The following is a 16,456-nucleotide window of genomic DNA, read 5'->3' as shown; positions in this document are numbered from 1 at the left end:
TTTGGCCTAATTCAGAGATGCCAAAACAACTGAATGGAATACAGAAGAGGAAGTTACAACTTGTTCGTAAAACCTAATTAGAGACCAAAAAATCAGAGCCTTAAAAATGCAAGTGGCCATCTCTATCAAAGAACAAAATTCAAGTTCTTGAATGGTTGTAAAAAAGTTGGGAAAATGCTGCTCTAAATGATGTATGGTAAAAGGATTTGAACAACCAAGGGAGCAATGGTTACTCTGGGTCCAAGGGCAGATTGAGGGAGGAGATTTGAGCTCAGATAAAGTACTGGAAAATAAGGACAGGAGAGCCAACGATAAAGCTTGTAAAACTGAAAGTGGCTAGGGTAGAAACTGTTACAAAAGGGAAGTTTAAATTCTCAAGTTTTGGGTCTGATTTGCCCATGTAGCTTCCTTCATGAAGTCCCAGGTGAGAATTGTCTCTCCTGACCCTGTTTTAGGACTCAGCTCAAAACCTCTTTTACATTTAGCTTTCTTCCACCAACCTCCTCTGAATTCCCATGTGCTCATGCTTTTCACATCCATCTGCCCTTTTGTTTTTGCTAGTAGATTTAGTTTGGGACCTTTTCCGGGCATAAAGATCAATGAGATGCAGTGGAACTTGAAGATGTGAGTTCGAGTCTCGACTACACCACTTAGTAGCGAAGGTTGCACCTTCTAACATTATCATCTCAGCACTATCTTCAGAATGAGTGTGTTCTACCTGGAATAGTAGGAGTTCAATAAATATGCACTGAATGAAAATGAGAGAAATGCTACTCTACCATACACATTAAAAGGAAAGTGAAGAAATCCACAAATGAATTGGTACTTTTGAATTTCTGTGCAGTTACGCTTATGGGTAGATTTCAAAACTTTGTATGGAATACAGATCACAGTCTCCATTATCTTCTTAAAGAGTGATCACTGAGATCAACTGACAAGGGACAATGCTTTTTTTCCTACCATCTTTAGCACCTGGCAGAGCATCACATCCATAGGAAGCACTCAGTAATTATTGAAAAGTGATCTGCAAAATTTCCCTGAAAATTGGAGACAGAGAAAGAGTTCTTGTCAGCATTCTGGCAGAAGCCTAAGCAGTCTGACAATATCCTGACAGTCTGTTACAGTGACCAGATGGGACCTGCACATCAGCACGCGGGTGGGGGAGCCAGCACATCCATGAACGAAGCGATTGTTTTACCTCTGTGATTACGAGACAGCATGTGCTCTGCAGGCAGTTGGAGCAGATTAATCACCATGAAACTAAGCAGGGTGCCTAATACCAAAAGTTAATTTATTGGGATGTCCACATGGTTTCCAAGGGTTTATATTTTCTTTTCAAGTACTAACTAAGAATAAAAAGAGTGGTAGTTTTCTTTTATCAATAACTTGATTTTAAATGAGAAGTTATTTACTCTGAGCCTTTCCCCCTAAATAAGAGTTAGAGCGTAAAGCATTAGAGTCAGAAGGTCATTCTGATTTATAAAGGCATTTCTGCTTATACTCAATATAAAGCAATCAAGTACAGGATCTTCATGTATGAACACCCTCTTGTTGTAGACTTCCTTAAGGAAAGGGAAATAACAAAGTCCCTTTCATGATGCACAAAGGAGGGTACTTAAATATTCCACTGAATATTTAAATTTATATTTAATTTAATATATTAATATTAAATTTATATTTAAAGTCACAATCTCATTTAGATTAGTTATTTTCCTAATAAAAGTGCTTAAAATAGGGGCATAGTTCGATGAACTTCAAGTAATCTAATTTTTCTAATTACATACACAGTTTTCATGGTAAATAAGGAGAAAAATACAGAATTACATTACGATCGCTAAGTAGAAGAAAAAGCACTATCACATTTATAAACATGAAATGACTCCATTAACAATCTACTAAAAAAAATTCCATCTTCTCAGGGTGTCCAAGTTCTAGCTTAAGTGTTTTAGCTTTAAGTTTGTCCACTGTTTCTTTTTAAGTAATTGTGATTATTTTTTGGTTAAAAAAAAAACAAGAGTAAAGTTCTTAGATAAATGTGGGGACCTAAGTCTTACCAAGGTGAAATGAAATTGTTCAGGTTATTCCATAAAAATACGGAGTTATTTTAGGTAGGCCACAAATTGTGTATATTGCTTTGATACATTTCTTTCTAATTGTAAAACCCCTAGGAAATGTTTCTTTTCTCCCCAAGACATATATTAAGCATTTTTTCCATTAAAGACAAACCAATTAGTTTAAACATAAAAATGTCAAGTATTATACTGTCTTTGTCTTCATTACTGTTAAGCCTAGTTAACAGGTTTTTGTTGGGGCGCAGTTAAAGTTCTTCACTTCTCATGAGCTAATGTAGCAATTCTTTGAACAGTTTACATACAACATTTAGTGTTGACACCCATTAGCTTCAACAGAAAATATTTTAATTAGTTAAATAAAAAGGAAAAAAGATTAATTATTGTTTTAAAATGAAAGTGAACTATTTGAAGATTAATTTTAAGATTATTTAAAAATGGATCACTGCATGTCCTCCACTCTCATTTATCTAGATTCTCAGTTGTAGCTTAGCTAGAACCCCACAGAAACTACTGAAAAACATGGGCAACAAGATGTACAACAGTAAATGTTTTGATTAAGGGTATTAATATCCAAAATGTAAATAATACTAATAAGGATACTGACATTCTCCACTTGGTTACTCCATGATTCCAAAGGATGTATTTGGGGAATGATAAACAGTGAGCTTGCCCATAACATTAGGAAGTAAAGTTACATTCTTTTGAGAGCTCATTTTATGGGTTGGATAGTAGAGCAAGAGGTCAGAAAAGAAATTTTAGCCGAGAAAAAATTCAAAATGAATGCTAGCTCAGGATGCAAAAGCGTTCAAGGTTGGTGGTCAAGAATCATTTAGATAATTTCATTTATGTTCAAGCTATGAAACAGTTGGGTACTGGAGATTAGAAAGTTTTTTTCCTTTCCCTTGAGAAGGATATTTTGTCTGAGACAGTTGCATCAGGTGTCCTACAAGCCCCAGGGTGAGGAGCAAGTGCCAGGGAAGGGGCTTTAAAGGGACCTCAAGAGCACTTGTTGTTGAATATGTAGTTTGTGCGACCCTGTAGAGGAATGTCTAAAGAGCGACACAGAGACTGACAGGCTGCTATGGAAACACAGGTCAGGAGCAGTGGCCATATTGATATCAGCCTGTACTTCCAGGCTGTGTCCAGGAAAATACACACAACAGCTTCCTAAAGAACAGATAGGAATCATACTCGCTCAAAAACGGGATGGAATAAGGTCACCTCAAGTCCTATTCAAGAGTGTTGAGTGAAAAGACTTCAGAAGTTAACACCTGGTGGGACTGCAATCTGTCTCAGGATAAAGAATGAGAACATACCAGTCAGAGGAGAAATGCAGTCACACTTATCCAAAGAACTGCAAAGGAAAGAACTCCAGAAAGAGGAAATTCCAAAAACTCACAAAGATGCTTATGAAAGAAAATTCACCCTTTAAACGTCTGACAAGGCCAGAAAGTTGAGAAGTGAGGTCCCTCTGACAAGGGCAGTAGACACTTCTCTACACCCTTCTCCTCTCCTCTCCTCCTGAAAAGGGGTCGGACACTGTGTGTAACAGCTCAGGGAAGAGGAGAAACACTAGGCAGGGACAAGAGAAGAAGCCTCTGCAAGGAGCCCGCCCTCCCTCCCATGGCATGACCTAACGGGGACAGATAGAGCAAACGGAGGTTCAATTTTAAATGAGGTTGGGCATTTTATTACATTAGACAGGATCTTTTAATTGTTGGATAACAACTGTCTGTACTACCTAACAGTGGCCTCGAAAGCCATGGGGTCTGCTGGAGCCATCCAACAGGTCCAGGGAGAAGAACTCGTCCCACAGACTAGATTGAAAGTGACTGAGGGAGGTCAGATAAAGTTGTTCATTATTACACTCCATGAGGTGACATAACAGTTGCTGTTAATTAGTAGTTAAAATAAATAATTATAGTCTCAGAGTCAGTTTATTTCTCATTGGTCTACTTATCTGCCTCTATAGCCCATGTGGGAAAAAAAAAAAAAGAGAGAGATAAAACAAAATAAAGACAACCAAGAAACAAATGCTTCATTAATACAGATACAAAAGCAGTACTTACTTCATCATTCCCCTTGTGGCCTGTTTTGCTTACAACCTGTTTAGAGACTCACTCTGCCCAAGCATGGTTTGAACCACTTCCAAAATGAGTAACATTTTCAGATGGAAGGATCCCAACAATTCATTAAAGCAAGAAAGCAACCAAATAACATAACCAAACAGAGAGTATTGCACTTTTTTTTTTTTAACTGTCAACTATGACTCCATTAAAAAAAGAGAGAAAGAGAGAGGGTGAGACTTTCAGCTTGTATATATTACTCCTAAAGTTTACATAGAGAGGGCTCTGGATTTTATATGAATTATTGCTAGGACTGCTTAAGGCTAGCTGAGGTAGAGATGTTCACTTGTTGTCAAAGTGACACATGCTGTGTAGTTTAGGATAATTTGTTTAGAAACCATAGTTCCTTAAAGCATATTGTACAAGTGTCCAACACTTTCACTACTGTGATGTCTACACTGACCAGGATTCTCATGTATCACTTATAAATGAATGATAAATGGATGTAAGTAACCATCCAGTTGATCACTTTTTTCAAGAACTATTAAAATTCCTTGGACTCTAGACATGGGGTAGGATGTGCAGTCTTAGGGCAGGGAAATCTAGTTTCTTCAACTTGAACCATGAGAAATTTACACATGGAAGGAAGAACACGATTCTCTTCTACTCTTTTTCTCAAACATGTTTTTCCCAATCCTAACTGAACAAGGAAATAATAAACCTCACATTCCAATTCCAAATGCAAACTAATTAAGCAAATTTAAATAGTTTGTTAACAATCATTCAAATTTTGCCCATCCATCTTGGAGTAGTTCAAATCCCATGCACAACATGTGATTTTTTTCCCCTCTCTGAATTCTTATAATATGTGATCTATTTCATTATTTTGGACATTTAAAGATTTTTCTGACTTGTCTTATAACTTGTTTAACTGTGTTATGTCTTGTCTTCCTAACTAGGGCATGAGCAGTGACAAGACCTGAGTTTTATAATCTGTTACTGTTCTTAGAACTGGTGGTAGACATCAGTATTTTTTATGAAAAAATGAAAAAACAAACAAACAAAAAAACCACTTGACTAAAGTAGAAAGACAAAATAAAAAATTCAACAATCAATCACTAAAAAGTATCCCCAGGTTTACTTCCATAAATGCATATAATTGGTTTCAACCCCAGAGACTGTCACACTCAAATCAATCAAAGCAGCATTATTTTAGATGTAATTCCGCTACAAAATATTTTCAATGATTCTTAAGTCATATTTAACGATTTGATTTTTTAACAATATGTCTTTTGTACATTATTTACTCAATAGTGCTAAGTACTACAGAATAATGATGTAGTCTTTAATTCTTTTAGTTAAATTGTAATGTATTCTCTCCTGACAATGTCACTCCTAATATCAGTTAACAATACTGCAGGGAGAAAACTTAAAAGGTATCAGCAAATTTGAAGAAATCTACAGCAGATTAGATGTTACAAAGCTTAGATTAAATAAAGAATCACAGAGAACTTTGATAGAGGCAAATGAACCCTTACATAAGCAAGAGAAGTATTTGTAAAGGTCAGCAGATTTTTCAATTTTTACCATGCAGTGTGGAGGAAAATAACTTATTTCAAGGATTTTTACTTGCAATGAATACTTTCCAAGGCTATCTCCTCAAAAAAAAAAAAATCCTTCCAGATAATTTCCTAATTAGAATTAGCTAATCTTTATAATTATTTTCAAACCAAAGAGATAATATACACTTTTTGATTGTCTGAGAAAATTTTTGTCTCCCTCAGGAAAACTACATTAATGAAGGAAAAAAAAACCTCTAAGCAACGTTTTTTGGTTTTTATTTTCTAGAAAACGTGTTTTCTACTCTCTCTGTAAGGAAAATGATCAATGTGACTGATTCCTGAACACTTCTTCTACCTAAAGCAGCTAATAATTGATGTAAGCAAATCACAGTCTCCTCACCCTTCTTTCAAGTGTCAGAATTGGGATGGACATGTTTCTGTCCTATGAGATATGAGGGAGGATTCTTTGAAAGGTTTTCTTGCTCTTAAGAAGGAGACTTAGTAAGTAATGATCTTTTATCCTTTGACATTTCCCTGTCTGGATGTGATTCATGAATCTGTTACAGCCATCATGCTACCAACCTAAGAAGAATGCCAACACCAACAACGGCAGACAGAAAGAACTGGGTACTTTATAACACCGTTAAGATGATATTACCATCTCTGTAGCCACTCAAACTCTAGACATTATTCTTATTCTGGAATATAATAAATTTCCTTTTTTTTTTTTTTTTTTTACCTCCTAAGTAAGGTCTTTTTTGGTAAGCTGACAGCACACTAATTGATTGAGAGTAATATATCCATCCATCTCACACACAAGAGAGAAAAAGACAACAAAATTACCAATTCAAAAAAAATAAACATTATTTACTATCCTTTATGTGTATGACACTGTACTATGTACTAAAGGAGAATCAGAAGTGCATGTAAAACATCCCCCCACCCCATTCAAAGTGTGTATAAATAAAACAGGGGATCTATTTACCAAATGGATAATGATAATTCTATCAGAACATCTGACACTGGCATAAATACAGAAAATGCTCTAGTAAACACGAAGATAGGTACACTTTCTTGGAAAGCAAGAGATAGTAAAAGAGTAAAATTAGATAAATGCCTTCAAAACTGAGGAATGAGATAAGCAAGAAAGTAAATCGCAATTTCAGGAAGTTGTAGCAAAAAAAGCACAAAACTTGAAAGTAAGCTACTTATTTTGAAAGAACTAATGCATTAGTTACAGTAAAATGAAGCAAGAGGGAAAGAGGGAAGCAGAAAGTAAAGAGCTAGTGAGAGAACAATGAAGGGAGGATGAAAATGAGGCAGGAAACCCAGGGCAGAAATGGGCAGGAAGGGTATTAGATGTCAACAGAAACCTCAAGTTCTTTCGAGTTCCTTGGAAATCAAGAACTGCCAGATGTGTACAAACCAGGAAGAAATATAATTAGATTTTTATTTTTTTAAGAGATTACACGGATGGTCATGGTGAGTGGGTGAGACGAGGAGAAAAGAGATTCTCTTTTATAAGACAAACCTAGCTGAATAATGGTACTATCACTTACACAAGAAGAAAATACTGAAATATTTGTCAACTTATCAGCTTGGCCTGTCAGCTAAGGCTTCTGTTGGGTCTGCATCACAGCTCAGTTCTCCTTTGTCTAATGCTACTTCCTTAGTGACACTCTCCCACGTGTTGATCCCAAGAACACTCCCCCACAAATCTCCTATAAGCTAATCTTCATCTCATGGTTGGCTTCCAAGGAAACTCATCCACCAAACTGTTGGGAGTGGTTAAATACAGTTTCAGATCTGTGTCCTTGGAACAGGATCACTCCTGGCTGGATCTGATTGCTCTATTTTGATCTAGAGATGGGATGGGAACAGAGAATCAGGTGAGTATCTGTCCCAAATTTGTCCCAGAGAGGAATCCACAGGCTATGCCCTAAATAAAGAGAGACCTTATGGATCAACTCTAGAAGAAACCCACTTAAACTATGAGGTATTACATCCCTGGTGATTGATGTGTACTTATACTTGCCCTTAAGTCTATTAAGTCCCTATAGAAATAGTCCTTCCCCTCAAAAACAAACAAGCAAACAAAAAAAAAAACAGAATCTTTTTTCCCTATTATCTAAATGTCAGTTTTTTAAAAAAATTAAAAATAAAACTTTTAAAAAAACTCAGTCTATTTAATTTTTACTTTCTAGGTAGTAGAAATGCCCTGAAAGATCTAATTTTGACTTTCTTCCTTCACAGCCATTTACTTAAAGTTTATTGCTCGTGTACCTGCACCATTCATTGTGGAAGATCAAAATCTAGTCTGAACAGAGTAAAGATAATAAGAAGGATACTATTAAACATTCATTACTGGATTAGTTTTGTAAATGATTTTGCCATAATTTCTGGTGATCTTGTACCAAAGGCTTGTGGCAAATATGAAATGATAATGGCTATTTTTCAATAGGCACAGCCTTGTTTGTACAAAACCTTCAAATAGATATATATCTTAAATTTTGATACTTCAATTGAATACTTTCTATATAATTTTTTAATTTTCCAGAGGAAAAAATTCCCAACCCGTCACTCATTAAGCAATCTACAACAGGTAATTGAGTTAATTCTAAAAGAATACAAAGGACATCCTTCAGCCCCACAGAGTCCCAACATGTGTAGTTTCCTCCACTGAGGAGTTTGGACTTTTGCTGAAGGGCAACGAGCCCACGCAAATCACGTAGGTCTAAACACTGCTGAACAACTACATCTTGACACTTATTTGCTACTGTGGAGTAAGTACCTTTTAGCACTGGCACTGTTTATATACATTTTAAAGGTGGATACCTACATAAACATAAATTCTCACCTTTGCATGCATAACTCCTTTATGACTTGTTCATTTAAAAAAGTTAAAGAAGTATCAGTTAGGCAGAAAATCTCTAGTACAGACCCTAATTTTATAATGCGTTCAAACGACCATTTATTTCAATAACATCGTAAGGGAAATCAATTTTTCATAAACATTTATTTTATTAAATATTAGCACATTTCAAGCATGGAATACAGTCAAAGAAAGATTTTGCTTAAAATAGCCACAGAAGGAAGTTATGCTATCAGAATTTATTTTAAGCAATGATCTAATACACTCAGTTCAGATAAATGGACTTTTTCTTCCAATCCCTGAAGGCAGAGAACAACACAAGAACAAATTCCCTTAAAAGTATGAATTGCTTTTTGTTATTATACCAAAACTGAGACATATTTGGAAAAATGCTTTGTTAGCTATGTAGTATCTCTTAAAGCAAAACTGCAAAGTTGAGTAGGATTTTCTTTGGTCTCTTACATGAAAAGAGTCATCCCCTACTAAGGTATTTACTGATGACTGGGATATTAGCTGATACCGTCAATAGGCTCTCCTAGGAGTATGAGTACCTAAAAAAAATTCCTAAGGAAAAAATACACCCTGAAGAAGAAATGGAATGGAGGTATAAAGGCAAAATTAAGGGCAAGTTTTTCAAATTCTAGCATATAATCAACTGTTTTTTCACCTTACTGTAAACAATATCCAGGCTACAGAATAAAAATAATCTTAAAAAAATAAGATAAGTTTGAGTGTTTGGATTAACACAAGTCAAGAAAAATACTGGCAATATTTTAGGCCTCATTCTTTCTTCTAGAAACACAGATTACACGAAGTGCACGCATATAAAGGTTATTTCTTTATCACATTCAAAGGTTATTTCTTTATCACACCTGAGCATTCATAAAAAAGTATTTCTTTTCCTTTCAAAGGTTATTTCTTTATCACACCTGAGCATTCATAAAAAAGTATTTCTTTTCCTTTGGCGGGCCTCCAAAATGTGGGGAAGTACTACTTAAAAATTAAATGATTAGAAGAGCAAAAACATTGTTTCCAATGTGGGTGTTAATTAAGCAACATTAGCACATATGGTAATAAGTATTTTGCCTATGTAGAACAAAGCCCTGACTGCTGATAATATTCAAATAACTGAACAACTGATATTTAGTTATTAAAAACATCTCAAAATTAGAGGGTTAAGTTAAAGTGGTCATTGTAGATGAAAGCTCTTGAAATTTCAAAGTCCTCGAATGGACTATAAACAACTCTTTTAAATGGAAAGAAGTCTCTTTTAATTCAGTATTGGGAACTACTGACCTGAAATCTTGCAGTGACGCCTAGTATTCTTTTTCAATACCTCTGGAGAAGAAGAGACAAAAGCCAGATACCTCCTAGATGCCTAATAGTTCATATATTATGTCTTCTCATCAGTAATTCATCTCTTCTAGACTTGGTATCCATTTATGTTTGCATAGATAATGGTATTTGCTAAATTACTAGCTAATAATAATTGCTAAATTACTAGATAATAATAATTGATAAGACCTAAAGTGTGACAGTCTTTCTTTGGGTATCACAGTGGTAGTTGAAAAGTAGTTGGTTACAGCAGTGATTGCTTTTGGGGTTTTGGGGTTTTGAATAACTAGCATATATTTCCTTTAAGTGGAAAAATTGTTCTCAAAGAGCCCGTAAGTAGGGCATTATTAATCTGCACTGTCTGAGTGTGATCAGGCCATAGAAGAAACCTGTTCAGATATAAGATGAGAGTATGGAGAAAACAGTGTGGTGTTAAACTGCTACCATAGTCACACTATCATTTTTAAGGAATGCTTATTTGTTCTTTTAAAGTTAAGAAAAATTTAATTCTATAAGAATTGCTACAGATATAAATATTAATTCTTGATGAATAATTCATTTTCCAGCTTTTAAATCCAGACTTTACATTTCTATTCTATAATGTAGTATTCATTCACTAATTTTTCATGCCTTTCATTCATATTCTCAAAGGTTTTAGTACCACACTCATTCATTTTTTAACAGAGAACATGCATATATACTTAAATCCCTAAAAATCCAAAACATGTATAGAGGTAGTAAGTACTTTTGGTGGGGAGGGTATAGCTCAGTGGTAGAATGCCTGATTAGCATGCACAAGATCCTGGATTTAATCTCCAGTACCTCCATTAAAGTAATTAACTAATTAATAAACCTAATTACCTTCCCCCAACCCTCACAAAATAAGTACCTTTAGTACGTTCTTTTTTGTCATGTAAATGACCTACTGAGTTCGATGCCTAGTCACTTAAAACAAGAGAAGGAAAAGGGCATCGATGGAAATAAATGCATCTAGTCAACCATATAGAAATAAACTGACCTTCTTAAAATTTTTGTTCAAGTCAACCAGACTGAGCAGGAAGATGTGGTCCTTGGCTCCCAGGAGCAGCCTGCCCCTCTCCTCATCTAAAAGAATGGTTTGGAAGTCCAGTCCTTCTGATGAGCCCAAAAAGGGAATGCAGCTATTTGAAAGCAGCAAGTCTATGGAAAAGCAAAAGAAGGACAGAAAGAAAAAAATTCTTAATAAGCAAAATATTATTTGCCTGCATACATATATTGCTCCATTTGGTAAATGCATATATATAGGAAAGCTCCAATTTAAATGTATGCAAACAATATACAGTTTTTAGCACATACTCATTCAAAATAGATGTAATTTATTATACTTCTATTTTATTGATACAATATTTATCTGATGTATCAAAAATGCATGATATTAAAATGAATGTAAAACATATTAACACAAAAGCAATTAAAAGCAAAATTTTTCACAACTCTATGTTCACCTTCTTAAGTTATAAATTAAAGCACCTACCTATAGTAATATTAGCAAACTTGTAAATACACTACCTATAGTAATATTTGCAAAGTAGTATTGCAAAAGTAAGCAGCAAACTAAGTGTGTGATCAATCACAGGCATTTTTTTCCCTTCTACTTTTGATGGTGTTCAGATTGATGCCCATGTCTGAAAGATTACACTGTGCCTATTTCATATATTCAGGAAGATGTAAACAAAGAAGCAATGGATTCTGAAAGAGATGTGACCCTGAATCAGTAACAGAATCACAATTGTAAAGCAAGAAGTCAATCAATTAAAGCAAATTCATGATTTTATAAATAAACGCATTTAATTCCATCAAGGTGAAGCCACATGCCCTAAAGTCACAAAAGTATGGTGGGAAAGCTGATAATATAACTTCAGTCACAATCTCCCTTTATCTTTGGTCTATAGGTCCTGATTCTTTGTATCAGTTATGATTATGATATGGACAGATTCCTATTTAAATTTAGGCCTGGGTTTACAGTAACCCAAATCTTTTCAATATGTTTTACCCCAAGTAATTAACATACCCTCTCATTTTCTACAACCCTGGAGTATTAAATATCAACAAGGTAAAAATATCACTCATCACGTATTAAAGTCCATTATTTGTTACTGGATTTTAAACAATAATGTTCAAGCAATTCATTATTAATTGATGAGAAAAATAAAAAGAGATAATGTCCCAGAAACAGGCATCAAGATACTTCTAAAATGTGTAATGGCAGTTTTCAACCTCTGGAAAATGGATATTTGAGCTCCTTAAATTTAAAGGCTATATAGTCTAGCCATCCACCATTGAGTTTTATTATCTCATATTTTTGAGAATTCTTTTCACTCTTGTTTCTAATTTACGATGGTTAAATGTTATTTCCCTTAGCCACTAAGATAGATTTCTTGTCTTAATTCTGACAAACCAAAAGGTTGTATGCTGAAGAAGATATGATACTTTTTGAATTCTCAAGTGAATATGGCTTTACCAAACAAATGTCTCATTAATATTTATAACTCATGGTTTGTGCACACTGGATGGAAGTCTGAACTCTCTACTAATTATTTTTCTATTAAGTTAAATAAATCTTTAATAGTTTTTCAGACCAGAGACACAATGGAATAATATATTTTATCATCTTCAAATGTAATGAGCCTATTTTGAGGGAGAGGGGCAGGGCTGGGAGCCAACAAATATTCCATACTGATTGTCAAGTAGAACAGGAGGGAGAGGAATGGAACTGAGAGAACAGATACGACAGATATGATCTGATGCCTTAACAAGAGAAAACATTTCACACAAACTTTTATTCAATCAGGCAATGGGAAAAATGGAAAGCACATGAGATTTCCAAGAGTATATCTTGACCCAACTAATACAGGAAAATAGGTTATAATATAAATCCATACTATTTCAGTGCCCTTGGATAATAATCAACTATTCTGAACCATGCACTGTGACGTTAATTACAGAATTAACTGTGACTTAGCCTAACAAGAGAGGGTGTGAGCTCTAGGGCCAGATCAGCTGGGGCAGATCATAGCCTGGCAACTCTGGCTGTATGATCTAGGATAAGACATTTAACTTCTCCGTGCCTTGGTTTTCTCATCTCTAAAATGAAGATAATAATTAATAGAAACTATGTAATAAATCACAGAGGTGTGAGGAATAATGAGTTAATATATGGTCAGTATTAGAATAGCGCCTGTCACACGGTAGGTGCTCTGTAACTATCAGCTATTATAATAATGATGATGTGTTTTTAAACTCTATACAAAAATCTATAAAAAGGAAGTCATATTTCTCAACTCATAATTCTCTTGATGATGAATGTAAGTAATTTTACATAAAGTTCTGAGAACAATGCCTTGAAGATGGGAAAAGTTTAATAAATGTTAACTGTTACTTTGTTAAATTCCGGTTTCGGCCAAGTAAATTTTATTAAAGAAGAATATTATTTCATCTTCCATTAAATCTGGTTTATCAAGATTAGAGTATCTCAATTTTTAAAAAATATTTTTGGAATATTATTCTGTCCACAAATATTTATAAGTTTCTAGTACATGTGAAGTATTGAGCACACAGTTAGGGCTGTGGGATGGCTGAGCACTGCCATCAAGAAACTCGCACGTCAACGTGCAAAGAGATAAGTACAGACAGTATAATATAAGCAAAATAAATTCTAATAGAAGTCTACACAGAATGTTAACAAATCTTTCAAGTAATTAACAGGGCATCACCTTACAAAAGAGGTGATATTTGAGAACAGTCTTGAAGGACAGGCAGAGGCTTTACAAGAAAAATACAAAGAAAAGTTGATTCCAAGCAGAAGAACAATAGGTAGTATGTTCAAGGGCATATACCATCATGTATTATTCTGCTCACACACTGCACGTTGAATATGTCTCCTACTATGGAATATGAGCTCCTTCAGAGCAGAGATCAGGTCTTACTTATCTTGGAACCCTCTACATGTAGCTCAGAGTCTGAGACAAATCATGCACTTAACATTTGTGGAATTGCAGTAGTTCAATATGCTGAAACAGAAAGTACAGGTGGGGGCAGTGAGAAGTGAGGCTGAACATAAAGGGAACCTCAAGAGAATCAGATCGTAAGACGTCAGGCTGCAGAGTTTGGGTATTACGTCGGTATCAAAAAGCCACTGAAATTTTTTACCTAGGAAAGTGACAAAGACTGTAGCTGAGTATTAGAGAAATAACGACTGCAGCGTTCAGGATGGGTGAGAATCAGGAAGGATGGGGACAGAGAAGTTTCTAAAAGATGGTGAGTTCCTGAATTATGGCAGTGCCAACGGGAGGAGGAAGATGTTTAAGATCTTGCATCTCATTTTCCCTCTCAGCTTACACAGCGAGGAACATAAAGTGGACGTTGTCATTTGCTTTATTTTCTTGCACCATAACCAATTCTATTGGGTTGAGTTTCAAACGAATTTGACAAGGGAGAAACAGCTGCAAAAATAGTGACTACCCTGAAGTATTATCATTTCAAAATGATTTAATGTTGCCTTGTGACAATGTTAGCATCAGAACATTAAAGCATGCTTCACCAATCCTTTGGAGCCAAACTAAATAATTAGACTTAGGCATTACATGTGAGAAATTTCTCAGGCTAACGCACACATTTTGAAAAGACCTTGGGACAGGGATTGGGACAGGTTCCCTCTTCCCCCAGCAGCTTATCTTTCTTGCATTTCTGCCAAACCAAGCAAAGTCATTTTTGTTTCCATGGGATCATTAACAAAATCCCAGGGAAAAAAAAAAAAAGTTAAATCCAGAGTCTCTATCTTAACACCTAAAGCTAATATACTCCCAGGATTTCAGGAATCAGATATGGATGCTGGACCCGCAGACCACAAACTCATGAAAGTTAAAGACTAGTAACTTGGCAATATAGTTCAAAGGTTTATTTTTTCTTTTCTGACACTGGAAAGTCTCAGGCATGTGATGTTTAAAATCGTCCACAGTTTATAATCGTTTTGAACAGAAACTCTTGTTGCTTTTCCCCCTTCGGCGCTGGGGTGCGTGTGTTGCTTCACAAATGCCACTCAGAGGAGGCTTGTTCTGTACGTACTTAACCAGCCCCACCGTTTCTCAGAGGACAGCAGCATTTACCTCCAGGTCTTAAATGCATTCTTGGTTCTATCCACCTAAACCTTTGACCTAATCCACATAATCACTCCTAACTGTTCTTTCAGTCATTGTCCTATAACCTTGTTCTCAGTTTATAATCTCCACTCAATCGCCCAGGCCCTCAAATTCCCTCTTGTTCTAGCCACGCACTCTTGAAAAAAATCTACCAGTTGATTATTTCTAAAATAAATGAAGCAAAGATATGATTATTCATTTATTCTACTAGCTTAACTATGGAAATCACGCACAAGACAGATTTTAATTGAATGATGACACAGAGATGGTGTTCAGGATCCATTATCAATAAACCACTACAGAGCAACGGGATGGTTCTGATGGTCAAAAACCCTTTAAACGATATGAGATTTTCATACAGTTGTATGTATATGTCCACTTCTGAAGGGTATGTCCAGAATCTTCTTCAACATCTCCTGATAGTTCACCAAAAGTCAAGGGATAGACTGTATGTTTCCCACATAGTTAATAACTATATTTAGAATAATTTCTCATTTCTAGCACAACAAAGTGAGTCTCTACCTTCATACAACTAGATTTTTGAAGGCAAACAACAGACTCATCTAAGATCACCAGCAATCTGCACATGCTGCCAAGACTCATAAAAAGTTCCTCTCTCACAGACCTTAGAGTCTCCTGGAGACAAGATGCTCATCCACCACAAAAATGAGAAAATACTTGTGACAAAAGGCAATAGTACTTACAGTAGTAGACTGTTATGTATCTTGAATAGCAAAATGGAAAGAACGTCCTCTGTGGATGTCCTCTAACAAGCTAAATAATGAGATTCCAGTTCTCTCACTGAACTGAGTGGGTAGAGAAACCAAGGGGTCTCTGGAGTGCCTTCCAACATTGGAGTTCTATGGCGTTACAGCCTTACATTTAACTTGGTTCAAATTCAGGATGTATCAAATAACAAACTGTCATTCACCCATCTACTCCTGGCCATTCCTCTGTCCCTTGGACCAAGCAGTCTCTAACCTTTGGGAAGAACAGAAATACAGTATAAGGCAATTAGAGCTAAAGGGAGATCTTCCCAATAATCCTGTTTGGCTGCTCTGCTGTGAGGTCCGCAGCAGTTAAGTGGGCTTAGTCATAACTGTGCTCTCAGTGGTGGAAGAGCAACAAGGTGCAACAATGCGTCTCCTCACTCATAGCTCCTCCTCACCCCTTGACTTGAGGGGAAGGCTAACGGTCCCGGAATCCCCTCTCCTATTTGAAATAAATGCCTGTTCTGAAACGAATTCTTTGTGTCTCCTTTTGAGTGTCCCTTCATATTGTTCATTCAGCCTGAAGAAATAGTTGACTTGATGGTCTCCGTTCTTCCTCTTTATCCCAGAAAGGAAGGGAGTGGTCAGTCACACTGAATCTA

The 16,456-nt window shown here is 35.7% G+C and overlaps 1 protein-coding gene across 3 annotated transcripts in view; it reads right to left on the bottom strand.

Moving 5' to 3' along the window:
- SEMA3D (semaphorin 3D) overlaps window positions 1-16,456 on the bottom strand; it is a 178,990-nt gene that overhangs the window by 87,902 nt on the left and 74,632 nt on the right. For all 3 annotated transcript variants that reach the window (XM_074367555.1, XM_074367556.1, XM_045510441.2), the window contains one exon: window positions 10,926-11,086. In XM_074367555.1, coding sequence (XP_074223656.1) covers window positions 10,926-11,086 — 161 coding nt within the window. The remainder of the gene's footprint in view (window positions 1-10,925; window positions 11,087-16,456) is intronic.

Source organism: Camelus bactrianus, chromosome 7, assembly GCF_048773025.1.
Source record: "Camelus bactrianus isolate YW-2024 breed Bactrian camel chromosome 7, ASM4877302v1, whole genome shotgun sequence".
In the NCBI taxonomy this organism is placed as follows: Eukaryota; Metazoa; Chordata; class Mammalia; order Artiodactyla; family Camelidae; genus Camelus; species Camelus bactrianus.
The sequence above is the reverse complement of the archived record's forward strand: the minus strand, read 5'-3'. Positions and strand labels throughout refer to the sequence as shown.